Consider the following 17,017-nt stretch of genomic DNA (forward strand, 5'->3'; position numbering starts at 1 on the left):
GAGTTCAATTTTGTAAAATGGTTTTACATCTTTAAGCCACTGAAAATGACTCAATCTTTAAGGATGTTTTTTTACAGAACATATGTATGTCCTGGGTACTGTACTTTGTGATAGAATATTCAGCAAAATTGTCAGAAATGCGATTGCTAATGAAAATATCTCATCAAAATGAACCAACATCCAAAATTATAGCCCAGAAGCCGTAACTGAGACTAAAATCACAATTATTTTATATATAAGAAATCAGAAGATAAGCCGACTTATATTTTTTCTACTTCCTATATCAATCTCTACGTTTATATTTATAAACATAAGATTCCTTCGTAAGTATTGCAAAATTCTACTAAAAAAAAAAATGATTTTATGCACTCCAGGGACTTATTTTGACGTATTCTTCCAAAATGTAATTAATATTGTCATAAAATATTGTATATCTAATGAAAATAATTTAAAAAAAGTATCATTTTGTATTGCAATTTGATTAACTTTATTGGCCCCATAGCAAAATTCCACGGAAATTCCAGTGGAATACTAGCGTCCAAATTGCAATAATCCGCGGAATTTGACGCCAAAAATTCCAGCAAAATTTCCATGGAATGCGGAGTCAGAAATTCCATTCGAATCATAGCTCATAGTACGGAAATTACTGGAATCATAGTACTGGATTCATAGTACGATCCACTGGAATATGGAAAATGAAATGTAAATCGTCCGCGGGATGAGCTGGAGAAATCCTATGGAAAATTCCACAATCTTTCCATAGGATTTTCCATGGCTTTTCCACTATTTTTCTCGAATGTTAAGCAAATAAAATGGTGTTATGGCAACATGGATAATTTGTTTTCAAACCTTCCGCAAACATTTTCATTGATTTTATTGATTAAAAGCATGAGGTGCATGTGACAGATTCATTTTTTCTCCATTTTATTTAGGTGGAAAAATCCACATAAAATCCATAAACATTTCCATGGAAGTATTTCACAGAAAAGAGCTATTACCGTTACATTCCCAATCCATCACCGATTATGACCGATGCAGTCGGATTCAGAATTTCAATACCTTTCCAAAAAATCCAAATTTAACCAATTCGGTTGAAAAATGAGACTTCCAAAGAAGTTGACCTTTGACCTTCAATAATTCAAAATGGCGAATTTTCCGGTCATAGGTATGTTTGGGCGAAATGTTCACCTGGACTAGCTCTAAAACATATCCGAAAATCATTGAAAAAGCTTGGGCCAATTTTTTGCAAAATCTTCTATAAATCCAAGGAAATTTCCTTGGAATCTATTATGAAAAATTCCTATGGAATTTTTCAAAGAAAAATGCTGGAAAATTCCGAGGAATTTTTCGCATGTTATTCTCATTTCACTTTCTTTTGCTATGGGGATACATTTCGACAGAACAGAATCCTCACTTTGCATATTTTACCGATATTAACTCTCAAACAACAAAATACTTCATGAAATATTTAAATAATAATATATTGTTCTTTTCATGGGTACCCACAGTTCTAAAAGAGACGAAACAATTAAACAAAATTGCAGTTTCTTACATTTAATGTAAGAAACTTCAATTTTAGTAGATGTACAACACTCTGTGTGGTGAAATAATGTGAATATATAGTGGGTGTCAATAGTTTGTTGCCTGATGCATGTTTGAGAAAACAAGTGAAAAAAGTGATAGAAACAATTACTTTTTCAAATTTTTCCTTTTGCAGATGAGTTCCCTGTAATCCGTAGATATTATTTATATTTTTAAAAAAAATTAATTAATTTTATTTCATATCAAAAACAATTGTTTTCCAAAAGTTGGTAATTTTTGAGAAATCAAAAGTTTGTTGCCTTATTTAAAAAAACTAATTTAAAATGATCAAAACATGCAATCAACTTAATGTAAACCGGTTACATTTTGTGTTTATGTCATTTGAGAGGCAAATGGTGGGTTTGTACATTTTTAAAGTTGTCAATGGTAAATATATGTATATAAAAATGATGATAAATAATAAGAAATAATCTGTTTTTTAATCATTTATAATTTAGGTTAAAAATGGCAAATTACAAAAAGTTAAAAGGTGGAAAATCGTCCAGAGATACTGTTGGAATGAATCTGCGTCGTTAATTGCCAAATTTTATAGAAACTCACGAAGGATTATACATAAAATGGTCAAATATTATAGTGATGACGTACGAGTACATCTGAAAAACGTTATTGGCAGACCCAGGGTTTAGATTCAGAGAGTCGATAACCGCATTGTAAGTATCTCTGATAGTAACCTCATGATGTCTGCTCCAAAAATTCAGAATAAGTTGGTTACCGAAGGCATACAGGCTTCAAAACCAACCGCAAATTAAAGAAAGTTTTAAGAATAATTACTTGGTTTGCAGGTTTCCATTGGTAAACAAAACGAATCGGGGTAAAAGGTTGTAGATTTAATTGGAACATGCTATAAAAGTAAAAATATAAACTCTAACTCAGATTGGTCTTGCTTACCAATGGAATCTTGCGAGCCAAGCAACTATTCTTACATTTTATTACAATTTGCGTTTGATTTCGAAAGATTTGAAGCCAGTGTTCCTTCGGTAACCAGTTAACTCTGAATTTTTGGAGCAAATATCATGGGTTCTCTATCAGAGATACTTATAATGTGGTTATCAACTCTCTGAGTCGAATTATTGGGTCTATAAGTATCTTTTTCCGAATGTACTTGTACCTTTTTACCATAAATTTTGAGTATTTTATGTATACACTGACACGATTTTCCATAAAATTTGGCGACTGATAACGCAGGTTCATTCCAACAGTTTCTCTGGACGATTTTCCACCTTTTAACTTTTTGTAATTTGCCATTTTTAACCTAAATTATAAATTTAACAAGAAACAGACTCTTTCTTGTTATCTATAATCGTTTTTATATACATATATTTACCACTGACAACTTTAAAAATGAACAAACCTACCATTTGCCTCTTAAATGACATAAACTCAAAATGTAACCGGTTTACGTTAAGTTGATTGCATGTTTTGATCACTTCAAATTAGTTTTTTAAATGAGGCAACAAACTTTTGATTTTTCAAAAATGATCAACTTTTGGAAAATAATTATTTTTGATATGAAATAAAATTATTTATTTTTTTTGAAAAATATAAATAATATCTACGGATTACAGGGAACTCATCTGCAAAAAGCAAAATTTGAAAAAGTAATTTTTTCTATCATTTTTTTCACTTGATTTCTCAAACATGCAGGCAACAAACTATTGACACCCACTGTATATATTCACTTTTAGGTGAATATATATTCACTTCTAGGTAAATGTGTGAGTAATGAGTATTTTAATGTTTCTCCATACAAAAAGTGAATATGTGAATACAGACCAATTTTTTTTAGCTCAGTTATTACCCCATTGTTTGCAAATCAAATTGACTATCAAGGGAATCCTTATCAGATAGTGTTAAGGAGAGTAAAATTAAAAAAAAAAAGAGAGATAGACAGAGGAAGAGGATAGACGACACAGAATTTTTGCTCTCTACGGCCAAGGTGTACAGAAGGAGAGAAAAATTTTTGGTATCCTCACCTTAAGTCGTGACTTGAGTAAGCCCAGTTTTTCCTGTGGCTTTTCCATTTTGGCCTCTTGGACCTTCTCATCTGGCACTTGTTTGACTTTTTCAATTTTAATTGGTGCCTTTGATTTGGTATCATCGGATTTGGGTTTATCTTCAGTGACTTTGGGTTTATCTTCAATGACTTTGGGTTTATCTTCAGTGACTTTGGGTTTATCTTCAGTGACTTTGGGTTTATCTTCAGTGACTTTGGGTTTATCTTCAGTGGTTTTGGGTTTAATTCTATCATGCTTTTTAGTAACTGGTTCAGCATCACCGAAACCATCAGCCTCAGCTTCAGGTTCATCACTACTACCCTTAGGCTTAGCTTTTGCTTTGGTCTTAAGCCTATCCTTTGGCTTAATGTCATCATCAATACTCTCAATACCATCTTCTTCACTACCTACATCAACTTTTGGTTCCTATAAACAAATTTCCCCAGAAAACAAAATAAGTGCCGATGACAAAACACAAACAAAACCAGAAAAAGAAATCCCAAATTGTGCCATCCAGACAAAAAAAATGGGGAATGACCTTGACCTTGAAAAAAAAAGAAGATATCCTTCAACAAAATTGTACAACTTACCTCCTTCTTAGTGACACTCAATCGCCTCTCGCTACTCTCCTCTTCAACCTGTAGCGATGATCGTCTGGACACTTTTCCATTTTCCGCCACAATTTGCTCTTCACGTAACACTGAACGGCGACGAGATTGTGATTTGACCTTGAAATTAAAGAAAAGACATTTAGTTTCTTGGTCCATTTATTCAATATATCGAATGTATTCCTATACCCGTAGGGAAATTATGTTCTAAATTCAATAGGGGAGACTGGGGCAAAAAGTCACAAAACTGATATTTTATTAGGTAGGTTTATACATTAGGTAGGTTTATACATTTATCGGAGGTAATTTAGTGAATATTCTCAAAAATGCTGGGGCAAATGGTACCATCACTGAGAGAAAAAAGAAATCTTTAAATTATATTTTTTGACGACTTAATTTTATTCTGCAAAAAAAGAATAAATTTAATTCTAAATGGCTCCGGCACACCTTTTAGATCAGGAAAATTTCATGAAGTCGAAATTCAATTCACTGTCTTTCTCACATGCTTTGCATATGTCTATCTCATTATCTCGCACTCTTCTTCTTCTTTTGAACATCACTCCAAATTTAATTTAGCTCAATCAAATTTGGTATGCGAAAGAATGAGATAGTCATATGCAAAACATGCGAGAAAGAAAGGGTTTAGAATTTCGACTTCATGAAATTTTCCTGATCTAAAAGGTGTGCCGGAGCCAAAAAGAATAAAATTTAATCTTTTCATTCATATCTCCGATTGGGTTTTAGTCGTTTTAGTCATAAATTCAAATCTTTAGCGAAGACTTGTTTTTATTCTTCACTCTCTCAGTGAGAAAGAAACAAATATAGTGTGCAGCAATGTGTCTGTGCCGTGTGAGAGAGTGAGAAAAAAATTGTGCTTCTGCGGCTTCTGCCGCAAGATGGTCGGCCATTTTGTCAATAGACGCCAAGCTATTAACACCAAAGGTAAACAATTTTTTTCTTTATTTACTTTTTTTTTAATTTTGCCTTGATTTTTTCAGAAAAATGGATAATATCTGCGAAGACGAAGATTATGTTGATAACTCTCAAGTTGGAGTATCAGAGGAAATAAAAGATATTGTGCGAGAATGGGGAATCAGCGAGCACGCTGTGAAGCGTCTCGCAGAATGTGGCGTCACAAGAAAAAAGCATTTAGAGTTTTTGGACACGGATGCCCTCTCGAAAATATTTAAAGATGAGCAGTTTATTGGAGATGTTATCATCTTTAAACATAAAATAATGTAACGTAAAATAATGTTACTATTTTCCAATTAATCGTTCTTCTTCCACAGATAGGTATTTCAGAATTTATTCTGTATCGATTTTTTTTTCATGTCGATTTTTTTTTACCTTTAACGTATAATAAAACCAAAATTAATATTGTTAGTAAACATATGTAAAAAAATTAGACATAAAAATACATTTTTTCCACTATTCGCAAATAGGGAAATAGTGTGACTTCATAAAATCATTTTTTTAACCTAAAAAAAAATACTTTTTAATAATTTCTTATAGTAATATATATAGGTTATTTTTAATAGACTTTGATATAATGACACGTAAAGGAACTTGTGATTTAGTGTATTTGCAACATTTGCAATAATTGCCATGTAAAATATAATACACTGATATAATTTTCTACATTTTTGATTATCATTTATCCAGAAATTCAAACTAAAAGAAAGTACTTCAAATAGAAGAGTTGATCAAGAATTATTTAGCTGTTTTTTGTGCATTGAAAAAGCCAATCAAAACTCCAGGAGAGCAGGAAAAATTAAGGACTTTGTGTTCTTAATACAAGGGGTTAAAACACACAACGCAAAAAATAAAGCCGCAATATATATTTTTAAATTTATCCTTATTAAAAAAGATTCATGGTTGTGCATAAAACACGCACTACTTAAGTTTAATACGGTTAAAGTCATAGAACCGACGCTGCTTCAGCATAAAACGGTCAATATTATGTGCAAATCCTGCACAACTTAAGCTTAAAAAGATTTCACTTGTATGTAAAGCACTCACAGCTTCAATACGAAAAGGTTAAAATTACAGATGAAGAACACACAGCTGCAGCACAAAACGGTTAAAATTGAATGTAAAAAATAAAAAACGGTCATAATTGTGCATAAAACACGCACTACTTAAGTTTAATACGGTTAAAGTCCCAGAACCGGCACTTCTTCAGCTTAAAAGGGTTAATAAATTATATGTTCAAATCTCGCACAACTTAAGCTTAAAATGATTTCACGTTTATATAATACACTCATAGCTTCAACATGAAAAGGTTAAAATTGCAAATCAAGAGCGCACAGTTTCAGCACAAAATAGTTAAAATTGAATATAAAATCCTTACAGCTTTCAAACGAAACGTTTAGCAATTTAGATCGTTTTTACACGGATTCTGTGCAGATTTTATTAAAAATCGATATAATATCATAATTTCAGTGTGAATTTTTGTTTAATACTGTAGTTGAATTTTAATAATAAAGCACGATGGTTTTTAGAATCACATAATCACAGAAACATTCATTACCACAGAATGAGTGTTGGAAAGGAGACACTGATTCTCTTCATAAACATTGTTTTCTGGAATGTGATGTTTCGGACAAGGTATATAGCAAAATCCCCAAAAAAAATTATCGTTATTAAGAGAGCAGGAAATAAATCTTAATTTCAATGATTTTTTACAATATTGATGAGTAGCAGAAACCACGGAACAATTGGAAAACTCCCTAAGCATTTAGATATAGAAGTTCAAAAATTATTAATCGTTTAGATGGTTACTATTATATTGGTTTAATCGGGTAGTAGAAAATTAGAATTGGGATTGTCAGTAAATTTCATTATGACTTTTAGACAACAAGCTTCACAGCAAAAAGCCGGAAAATATTTTACTGATTACAGCGAAATCTTTGATTGAGGAATTTGAGATTTGATGGGTATCAATCAATTTTACATTTTTTACATTTTAACTTTACATGTTAAAAATGTAGCACACGTTAAAGACTTTTATTACTATGTAAAAAATGATGTAAAATGTAAAATGTAAAAAATTCGCCCAACCCTGATGCTATTTTAATTACTTAGATGTTATTTTATTACTTGGAAATCTGCATAAAGCTTTAACTTATGTGATATACAATGTAACACTTACAAGTTCAAAAACCAGTAGTTTTGTGTTTCTTTTAGTTTTATTTAGGACTAGTTTTAGATTTATTTCGTAGAAAATTATGTAATCATGAAGTTAAAGCCGATAATTATAGGAAAAAACTTCTAAAGAATAATGAAAATTGGAATTTTAAAAAAAAGGCTTTAGGGTAAATTAAGCTAATTCAAAACCTGCTCCAAATGGAAATTTTTCGCTACTCCAAATGGAAACGTCATTGTTTTTATGATAAATGCAATACTAAATTATTATATTTATATATTTTCTATACCACAGTTTCATTATATAGTTAATTTTGCTCCAAATAAAGCGAAAATCCATTCATATTCACAAATTTTAATTAATTATTTCTCAGAAAAATTAAAAGTGTATCTTTTCACCATCGAATTTTTCATCGATCGACCATGTTTTCCAGTGAAAAACACAATGAGGTGACTCTTGTTTACTCATTTTGTTTAAGATTTATGTCTTATTTCTGGCTAATTTTAGTTAAATTAAGTGCTATTCTTTATTGTTAACGGTACGTGAAGTTTTAAAATGAAATAATTACCTATTTCGTGAACAAAAAGGGTTTTTCTGAAGTGTCTGCAAATGCTTCAATGGCTCCTATCAGTAATAACCTTTCGAAGAGACAAAGCCACTCCAAAGCCAAGACAAACCTATTCGAAAATCTACCGGAAGCCTAAAGTGCAAGTTCACGTACTCGCCGCTTTAGCGCTGATTGTTCTGCCATATCGAATTTCGATATTCTTGATACTTCAATCGTCAACAATGTCAACAACAGTGTGCAAACGTTTGCTGCAAAAAGTGAATTTTTGTGTAGTTTTGTGGAAATTTAGGATGGCAGAACGTTATAATTGCATTTTCATTCAAAGAAAAGCCCTTTTGATAAATTTGCTCACTTTTGTGTAACTCGTCGGTTTAAACGTTCGAACTTCCAACGGGTTTTTAGGTAAGTTCTCTCTGATATACCTTCGAATCGGTAAAGGAAAAACCTCTACCGGAGAGAGCTCTCAAATCGGGAAGGTTATTTCTGAACGAGAGGAATAGGAAACCCCGGAAATATGATTTTTTGGAGAGATTTTCTTATTGTTTTAGATGAGAAAGGAGAAAAGACCAGGAATAAAAACAAATTCTGCACTCAAGAGCAAATCAACAAGGTTTTGGAAGTCTTTCATCGCGGTTTCATTTACACTGTTTGTCTCCAATTAGAAACTTTCCTTTGTCTCCATTTGGATTAATATGTTTCCAATAGAAGCATTTTACGCTTGCGTTTTTTCTTTGTATTTAAAAAGTTTTCAAATTATTTTTAAAAAATTTTCACTAAACTGTGACATTCTAGAAGAGTGTAGGAGCAAATTTATGTAACTCCCTTCAGAAAAAATACGAACTTAATGTGTTAAATCTTCTGTCAAAGTTAAAGCGTCTGAAAATGGTTTTGAATTAGGTCATTTACCCTAGTGCAAAGTTTTCCATGAATAACTTGCATATAAAAGGTAAAATAGATGCTTATTCTTTATAAAACATAAATTTAATATAAAATATTTAAAATTATGCAATTAATATGCCTTTTTTGTAATAGATTTTTTTTTTAAAGATAGAAGTAAGACTGAAATCTTAAGTCTATTATTTGAGTTATTAACTTGTATTATATCTAAACACACTTTATAAAACAGTAAAAATGCTTAAACTTCTACAGTTGTCAAAAACAAGTTAAAGAAATACAATTAGTTTTCTAAATTTGAAAAGAAAAAGTCAAAATGTGTGAAATAATGAGGGTTTTCTCTAGTTGGCTGGGTGCTCGTTTTTCGTTTGAACCTCAATTTCGAGGTTAAAAAACAATCTGAGGGAAAGTTGTACATAGATGAAAATGTAGCTGATTAAATTCTCTATCAAACTCACAAAACAGATTGTTAGGGACAGTCCTAGTTTTCGAGATATTTTTGATCAAAGTTGCTAAATAGTTCGATTTTCCCATGTTTTCTGACATTTATGAGACTACAGCGCCTCTGGTGTCAGTTGTACGAACTTCATCTGTTCAGAGGATTTATCGGGCATGTAAAGGAGAACAAATTATTCCATAGTGAGAAATAAATCGGTTTAGCAGAATCGGAGATATAGGAACCCAAGTATCAAAAAACGGCAAAAACGGTTTTGCCTAGATTCCAGGCGCGAAATCCAAATGAAATCAAAATGATAAGTATTTTCGTAAATCATTTGACCCTAGCATAGAAAAAATAGCATGAGAACCCATGGACAAAAAAAAGTTCAAAATTGTTGCACAGTGTAATTGATTTCATCGCATTTTGCGATTTAGGGCAAGGGAACCTCACTTGAAAAAAGTGTACAAAATTTATGAAAAAAAAGAAAAGTTTTCGGAAAGAAAAAGAAAAGAAAAGAAAAAAGGAAGAAAAAAGAGCAAAGGAAAAAGAATGAGAAAATGTTTAAAAATTTGCATTTTAATTTAAAATACTTTAAAAAAATCACAAGCCTAATCAATTCTTACTTGGTCAAATATTTCTTTTATGTTGAAATTCACTGGTACAAGATTTTAAACACTTACACTCAATCCCGGGATTAAGCACGTTTTCGGGACCGAAAAAAAAACACGCGAAATGGCACTACGCATCGAGAAAATTTGCATACTCGCAGGGGTTTTCTTTTGAATAAATCGGCCGTAGAACGAAATTCGCGCGGAGGAAAAGTAGTTCAAACAAAAAGATTCAACTGTTTAATAGAAATGCATTAACAAACAGTACTCTTTGGCCAGAGTTCTTCAATAAATGGTTAGAATATTTAAAAAATTTACCTTAATAAAAGAAAAGTTTTATTCTGAAAAAGTAGCAAAATACTTTCAAATTTACCGTGTCGCAAAATAGTATATTAGAAGATGATCGGTCAGTAGATTAATTTTTTGATAATAAGAAACACGGATTTGACCTAGATCCTTCTCCTCCTTTATTACTTGGACAACGTTTCGGAGCTTGTTGGCCCCTTCCTCAGGTCTACAATGTATAACATTTAACAGGATAAAATATAATTAACAATTTCTTCCAACATTTTTCTAACAACTTTTCTCTTACATGCAAAGTAATGGGCGGGAAATAGGGTCTGGACACAAAATAACTACGTATATACACACTACTGGATAATAATTGCATGCTGGTGGTCAGAATGCGACTCAGGAGGAAGGGGCCAACAAGCTCCGATACGTTGTCCTAGTAATAAAGGAGGAGAAGGATCTAGGTCAAATCCGTGTTTCTTATTATCAAAATAGTATACATTCGGACCTAGATTCGGACGTATTTAAAAAATGATTTTATAAATGGACTCCAAATGCTAGGCAAACTTGCATAATTGTATATGCATAATTCCATGAGGTGCATAATCCCGAAGGACTTAATACCGGAACTGCGTGTATCTTCTAAATTTCAAGAAGAAATATCTGGATGATATTGGTATCTGAGGACAAAATGTTCACTTTGGTAACATCTAAAACATATCCAAAAATGATAAGTATCGATAGTTTTATTCTTGAGATATTCCCAAAAGAGTGGTTTCTGAAAAATCCAATAAATGGATGAGAGCTCAAGGAAAATCGCAATCAATGACGAAGAGCTAAAATTCGTTTTTGGTCCTTATACACAAAATACGGAAAACTTTAAGATTGGAAAAGGACACGCTTGTAAACGAAGTACAACTCAAAACAAGTTTTTATAAAATAAATTTAAAAAAAAACAGCTAAAAATGAAGCTTTTTTTATAATAAAAAAAGAAAAAGAAGGAAAAAAGAAAAGCAAAAAAAGGAAAAAAGGAAAAAAAGATAAAAAGAAAGAAAAAAGATGTGTACAAATTTCTTGAAGTGATGTACCCTTAATTTAGGGTAAGTGTGCCAAATTTCGGCATAGTTGCATGCAAGCGTCAAAGTCTCAAGTTTGAAGTGTAATATTTTAAATACAAGTTGATTTTTTTTAAATTCTTTCTTCTGAAAGAGTGTTGCTTGGAACGTTGTAAAGAGTTTACCATCTTGATTTACTCTAAAATCATTCTTAATATATTTAAAAATGAATAAAAAATATAGACATAGCTTAGGTGCCCTATTTCGGCCACCTTTATTCTCATAGTTCCTCGCCCTTTGGGAATTTTTCCAATATCATTTTCACGTCATCTCGTTTTCCGTAGCTACATTTTTTGTTATTTTTTTTGCATTGTATAATCTCTAGAGTACGTAAAATCTTAAAGTTCATGGAAATTCGAGGAACAAAAAAGGTGGCTGAAATTGCAAGCTGGCCGGAATTTGGCACACTTACCCTATTCTCAGCGTTGGGCGAATTTTTTACACTTTACATAAATTTTTACATATAGTAAAAAAAACCTTTAACATGTGCTACATTTTAACATGTAAAGTTAAAATGTAAAAAATGTAAAATTGATTGATGCCCATCAAATATCAAATTCATTTTTTTTATTTTTTGCTCAATCAAAGATTTCGATGTAATCAGTAAAATATTTTGCGGCTTTTTGCTGTAAAGCTTGTCGTCTAGAATTCATAATGAAATTTACTGGCAATCACAATTTAAATTTTCTACTATTCGGTTGAACCAAACCATCTATCTAAATGATTAATAATTTTTGAACTCCTATATCTACATGCTCAGGGAGTTTTCCAATTGTTCTGTGGTTTCTGCTAATCATCAATATTGTAAAAATTATTGAAATTAGGATTTATTTCCTGCTCTCTTCATAAGGATAATTTTTTTTTTGGGATTTTCCTATATACCTCGTCCAAGACATCACATTCCAGAATACAATGTCCATAAAAAGAATCAGTGTCGCCTTGTTAACACTCATTCTGTGGTAATGAATTTTTCTGTGATAATATTCTAAGAACCATCGTGCTTTATTATTAAAATGAGACTAAAGCATTAGAGAAAAATTCGAACAGAAATTATGATATTGTATCGATTTTTAAAAAATTCTGTACAGAATCCGAGTAAAAACGATCTAAATTGCTAAACGTTTCTTTCGAGAGCTGTGAGGATTTTATATTCAATTTTAACCGTTTTGTGCTGCAGCTGTGTGTTCTTTATCTGTAATTTTAACCTTTTCGTATTGAAGCTGTGAGTGCTTTACATACAAGTGAAATCTTTTTAAGCTTAAGTTGTGCAGGATTTGCACATAATATTGACCGTTTTATGCTGAAGCAGCGTCGGTTCTATGACATTAACCGTATTAAACTTAAGTAGTGCGTGTTTTATGCAAAATTATGATCGTTTTTTTTTTAATAAATATTAATTTAAAAATATATAATGCGGCTTTAGGTTTAGAATTGTGTATTTTAAGTCCCCGTATTAAGAACACAAAGTCCATAATTAGGTGCGAGCCCTTCTAATCACACCTATTGTAATCCTCGGATTTTCTCAAAGTGCTCAGATCAAGCTGAAATTCACAGGGTTTATGTTTTTAACATCCCTGATGCCGAAAATCATAAGCCGGCAATTTCGGGTCCGGCAGTCCGTTCGGCCGGCCGTCCTGCCAATCCCATTTTTCCTGGATTCAAGAAATTTTAGAACATTTCTGAGATAAAAATCGTGGGATTCAAATAATTCCATGGAGATCAAATCTGGATAGTTGGAAATTTCTCTGCGTGTACTATTTTCATTATTTTCCCTTTTCCCTTACAAAGGAAATGGCAATAAAAATAAAAGATAGCAGAATTGATTGAAGAATTTTAAAAATGATTTAATGAAGAATTTAAAAGAAAAGTTAAAGAAAAGAATAATTCGAGGAATATTTCATTTTAAAGTGTAAAATCATGAAGGTGGTGTGGTCTAAAATTAATTTCGGGTAACCTACCTCAATGGAATCTTCAGTTGGTTGTGGTGATTGTTCTCTGGCATCTTCATCTTTTTTGGGTTTGACTTTTTCAATGATCTTCTCTGGTTCGTCCTTCTTTTTAGCATCTTCGTCCTTCTTTTTGACTTTTGTCTTCTTTTTCGCTTCTTCTTCTTCCTTCTTCTTTTCTTCTTCTTTCTTCTTTTCTTCTTCGACCTTCTTTTTCTCTGCCACCTTTTTCTCTTCTTCAACCTTCTTCTCCTCTTCTTTCTTCTTCTCTTCTTCAACTTTCTTCTTTTTCTCTTCGGTCTTCTTCTTCTCTTCTTCTACCTTCTTCTTTTCTTCTTCTACCTTCTTTTTCTCTTCCTCAACCTTCTTCTTCTTTTCCTCTTCAACCTTCTTTTTCTCTTCGGTTTTCTTCTTCTCTTCTTCAACTTTCTTCTTCTTCTCTTCCTCTTTCTTCTTCTTCTCGTCAACCTTCTCTTCGACCTTTTCTTCAATTTGCTCCTCTTCTTCCTCTTCAATTACCTCCTCTTCTTCTTCTTCCTTCACATCTTTACTGACTACTTTCACTTGGGCAACAGACTCATCAGATCCAAATTCATTGATCACAACAATTCGGTACTTTCCAGTCTGTTCCTTTCGACTCTTACTGACACTCATTCGTGCTGTCGTTCCATCGAATGTCACACGATATGTGGTCGTATCTCTCACAAGTTCCTCATTTTTGTACCACTGAACCTTCACCTTCTTATCTTCTTTCTTCAATTTTGCCAAAAGTTCCCACGATGCTCCCTCATCCACGCGAATAGCGTCCAATCCATGCGCCAAAACTGGACGTTCGCCTTTATTTTCAAAAGGAAAAAAAAAACAAAACAAAAAAATTGATTGGATTGATTGGATTGAAATTAGTTAAAGATCACAGGATGAGTTCATGAGAACCAGTAGGTCAGTTCTGAATATCTTTTGGTAAGATAAAAGATATATCTTTATACACGTACACAGAATTTGTTTGACTGTATGCGTGAAAATACAAGTTGCGAAAGTGTGCGAATAGCACCAGCGCCACACGTAGTAAACGCAAGATGTTTCAAGTATAAGGTGGACCAAATCGAACTGCCAGTGACGTAGATACTTTTACCCGACTGGTACTGTGTTGACAACTCAGATTTGTCAAACATTTGTAATAGAAAAATAAGAATCGAATAATTTTGCAGATTAATTAATTTTCTTCATAAATGAAAATACATTTAATGGTCCTCAGCTAATGAACTTCAAATAAGTATAATATGATAAATTTTAATTAAAAAAAACACCTTTTTACTTATATTAAGGTAAAGTACCCTTACTCGACCGGGTTCCTCTATTCGACCGGTGGGTCAATTTTTGAATATTTGATGGTGAATTTCATCAATTTCTATGAATTTGTCACTGATTCGTATTATATAAAGAATAATTGACCTATTAATGTTAGATCATACACAAAATATTATAGCAAATATAATTAAATTGAATAAATAAATCTACCGGTCGAATAGAGGAACCGGTCGAATAAAGGGTACTTTACCTTACCACATTGGATATTATATTAGATGAGTTCATATATTCTGTCAGTAGAAGAGGTCGAAAGTTTGGAGTGGTATATCTCAGCTCCTGATGAACATAATTGGATGGGTGAACTGTTGTTGGAAAGCTTGGCTCATTGGCTTTTAGAATCTGGTATATGTAGTCTGCTATGAGTAAACCATGGTCATCCAGAACCATTTATGTCGAAGAAGACATTTTTTGCAACGTCTTTTTTGACCATCTACTGCTGGGACCAGGAGTGACCCACAATTCTCGCACAAGGACTATTTGTTAGAGGAACTCAAAGGGTATAATTTGTGGAAGAAACTTTTTTTTGGACATCTTACTTTTTTTTATTCATTGACTTTTGCAAGAATTTTAACATTTTACACGCATAGAAAAAAATGACAGAAATCCTTCTATCTCATTTTCTGGACAAACTAATGAAGATATCGACTTGGAATGTTCTAAGTACTCCCCCATAAGTTGATCCAAGAAATCCAAAGGTCACTTCAATTTCACCCCAACGTCTATCCTTCTCCTCCAAAAACCACTCTTTTAGGATTTCTGTAATTTTTTCCTTGCGTTTAACACTTCAAAATTCTTGCAAAAGTCGATGAATAAAAAAAGTAAGATGCCCAAAAAAAAGTTTCTTCCACAAATTATACCCTTTGAGATCCTCTAACAAATAGTCCTTGTGCGAGAATTGTGGGTCACTCCTGGTCCCAGAAGTAGATGGCCAAAAAAGACGTTGCAAAGAGTGTCTTCTTCGACATAAATGGTTCTGGATGACCATGGTTTACTCATAGCAGACTACATATACCAGATTCTAAAAGCTAATGAGCCAAGCTTTCCAACAATAGTTCACCCTTCCAATTATGTTCATCAGGAGCTGAGATATACCACTCCAAACTTTCGACCTCTTCTACTGACAGAATATATGAACTCATCCAATATTAAAATTGCCTACGATAAAATAACGTCCATATATGCCATTAAACTCAATAATTTCCTTAAATCGATTTTCCATTGTTAAATTTCAAAATTTAATCTTATTTTGCAGCTAATATCTTTAAAGATTACATTCAAAATTGTACACTTCTTAGTCAATTTTCAATTTTATTAAGTTTTTTGAAAAATTATAGACTAAGGTAAGAGAAGTATATATCGGCCATGTACCTTGTATCGGCCAGCTTGTAGAAGATATCGGCCACCAAGATAAAAATGAATATTTAAAAATTACTAACTACGTTTTACCAATTATCTAATACAAAATATATTACGTTTGTTCATATATGATCTTCTGAATTAAGTTTTTCGTCGACTTTTTAACAAAATATAATTATTCATCTAATTAATTGAATCACTGTGTCAGAGTCTTAATCAAAAAGTAGCCATTTCTCAAATTCTTATGATTTTATACTAGAATTTCAGTGACACAAAATAAGGAATTATACCTTATTTAAATTATTTACGAAAATGTCTGAATAAAAAAAATACTACTCAATTATTCCACTTTTAGTATCAGAACACTTTTTAATTGTCTCGCTACGCATAATTAGAATTAATTTGTTAATTGAGAGGAAGTACGTTTTGTTCCAAGTACAGAGCTCACCGGCCATTTTTCATCGCATTTCGATGTCATTTTCGCGAGCAGTTGAGGTTATGTCGGTAATGTTTTTGTTGTGAAAAAGGGTTTCCTCAGTGTGAATTTCGCATTTTATTAATGTTAAACATATTGAAGGAGGTCTTTTAGAAACTGCAATATCAGAGAAAAGATTGAAAAATGTGCTGGATGTCATGACGGCACGAGAATCTTCTTGAAAATGACTGCAAAGTATGGAGTGTCCAGAATGATCCTGAAAGATAAACTTTCCGGAAGGCATTCAAAAGGAAAATCACTGGTAAGCTTGTACTACGTAAGCTTCTGAACCGCGGAGGATCGTGAATCAAGCCGAAACTGGATTTCTTATCCTGAAGTCCGAGCTCCAGGATTGGATCAAAAATATGGTGAAAATAAGAAGATGCAGACAAGCTTCACCAAAAATCTCCCTGGAAAGTGCTAAAAAGTGGTCCTGATGGTTGGGTTCTGGTAAGGGGTGGATGTCAGAGAGTGTTTCTTCGAGTACAACGTAATCAATTAGAAAAATATTCAAATTTATGATATTTTTTTTGGGTTTTATTTTCCGGCCGATGCCTGCTACACTCCTGGCCGATATCTTCCTCATCTGCTTTTATATGGCCGATGCA

The 17,017-nt window shown here is 32.3% G+C and overlaps 1 protein-coding gene across 16 annotated transcripts in view; it reads right to left on the reverse strand.

The window, feature by feature from the left end:
• The window catches only part of LOC129808827 (twitchin), a 182,519-nt gene that overhangs the window by 136,339 nt on the left and 29,163 nt on the right, over window positions 1-17,017 (reverse strand). For 12 of the 16 annotated variants that reach the window (XM_055858737.1, XM_055858738.1, XM_055858734.1 and 9 more), the window contains 3 exons: window positions 13,223-14,046; window positions 4,187-4,324; window positions 3,576-4,022 (listed from right to left, as the gene is read on the reverse strand). In XM_055858737.1, the coding sequence (XP_055714712.1) occupies window positions 3,576-4,022; window positions 4,187-4,324; window positions 13,223-14,046 (1,409 nt within the window). The remainder of the gene's footprint in view (window positions 1-3,575; window positions 4,023-4,186; window positions 4,325-13,222; window positions 14,047-17,017) is intronic. The other 4 variants (XM_055858741.1, XM_055858739.1, XM_055858736.1 and 1 more) reach the window with 1 other exon arrangement.

The sequence above is a fragment of the Phlebotomus papatasi genome, chromosome 5 (assembly GCF_024763615.1).
Source record: "Phlebotomus papatasi isolate M1 chromosome 5, Ppap_2.1, whole genome shotgun sequence".
NCBI classification, from domain to species: Eukaryota; Metazoa; Arthropoda; class Insecta; order Diptera; family Psychodidae; genus Phlebotomus; species Phlebotomus papatasi.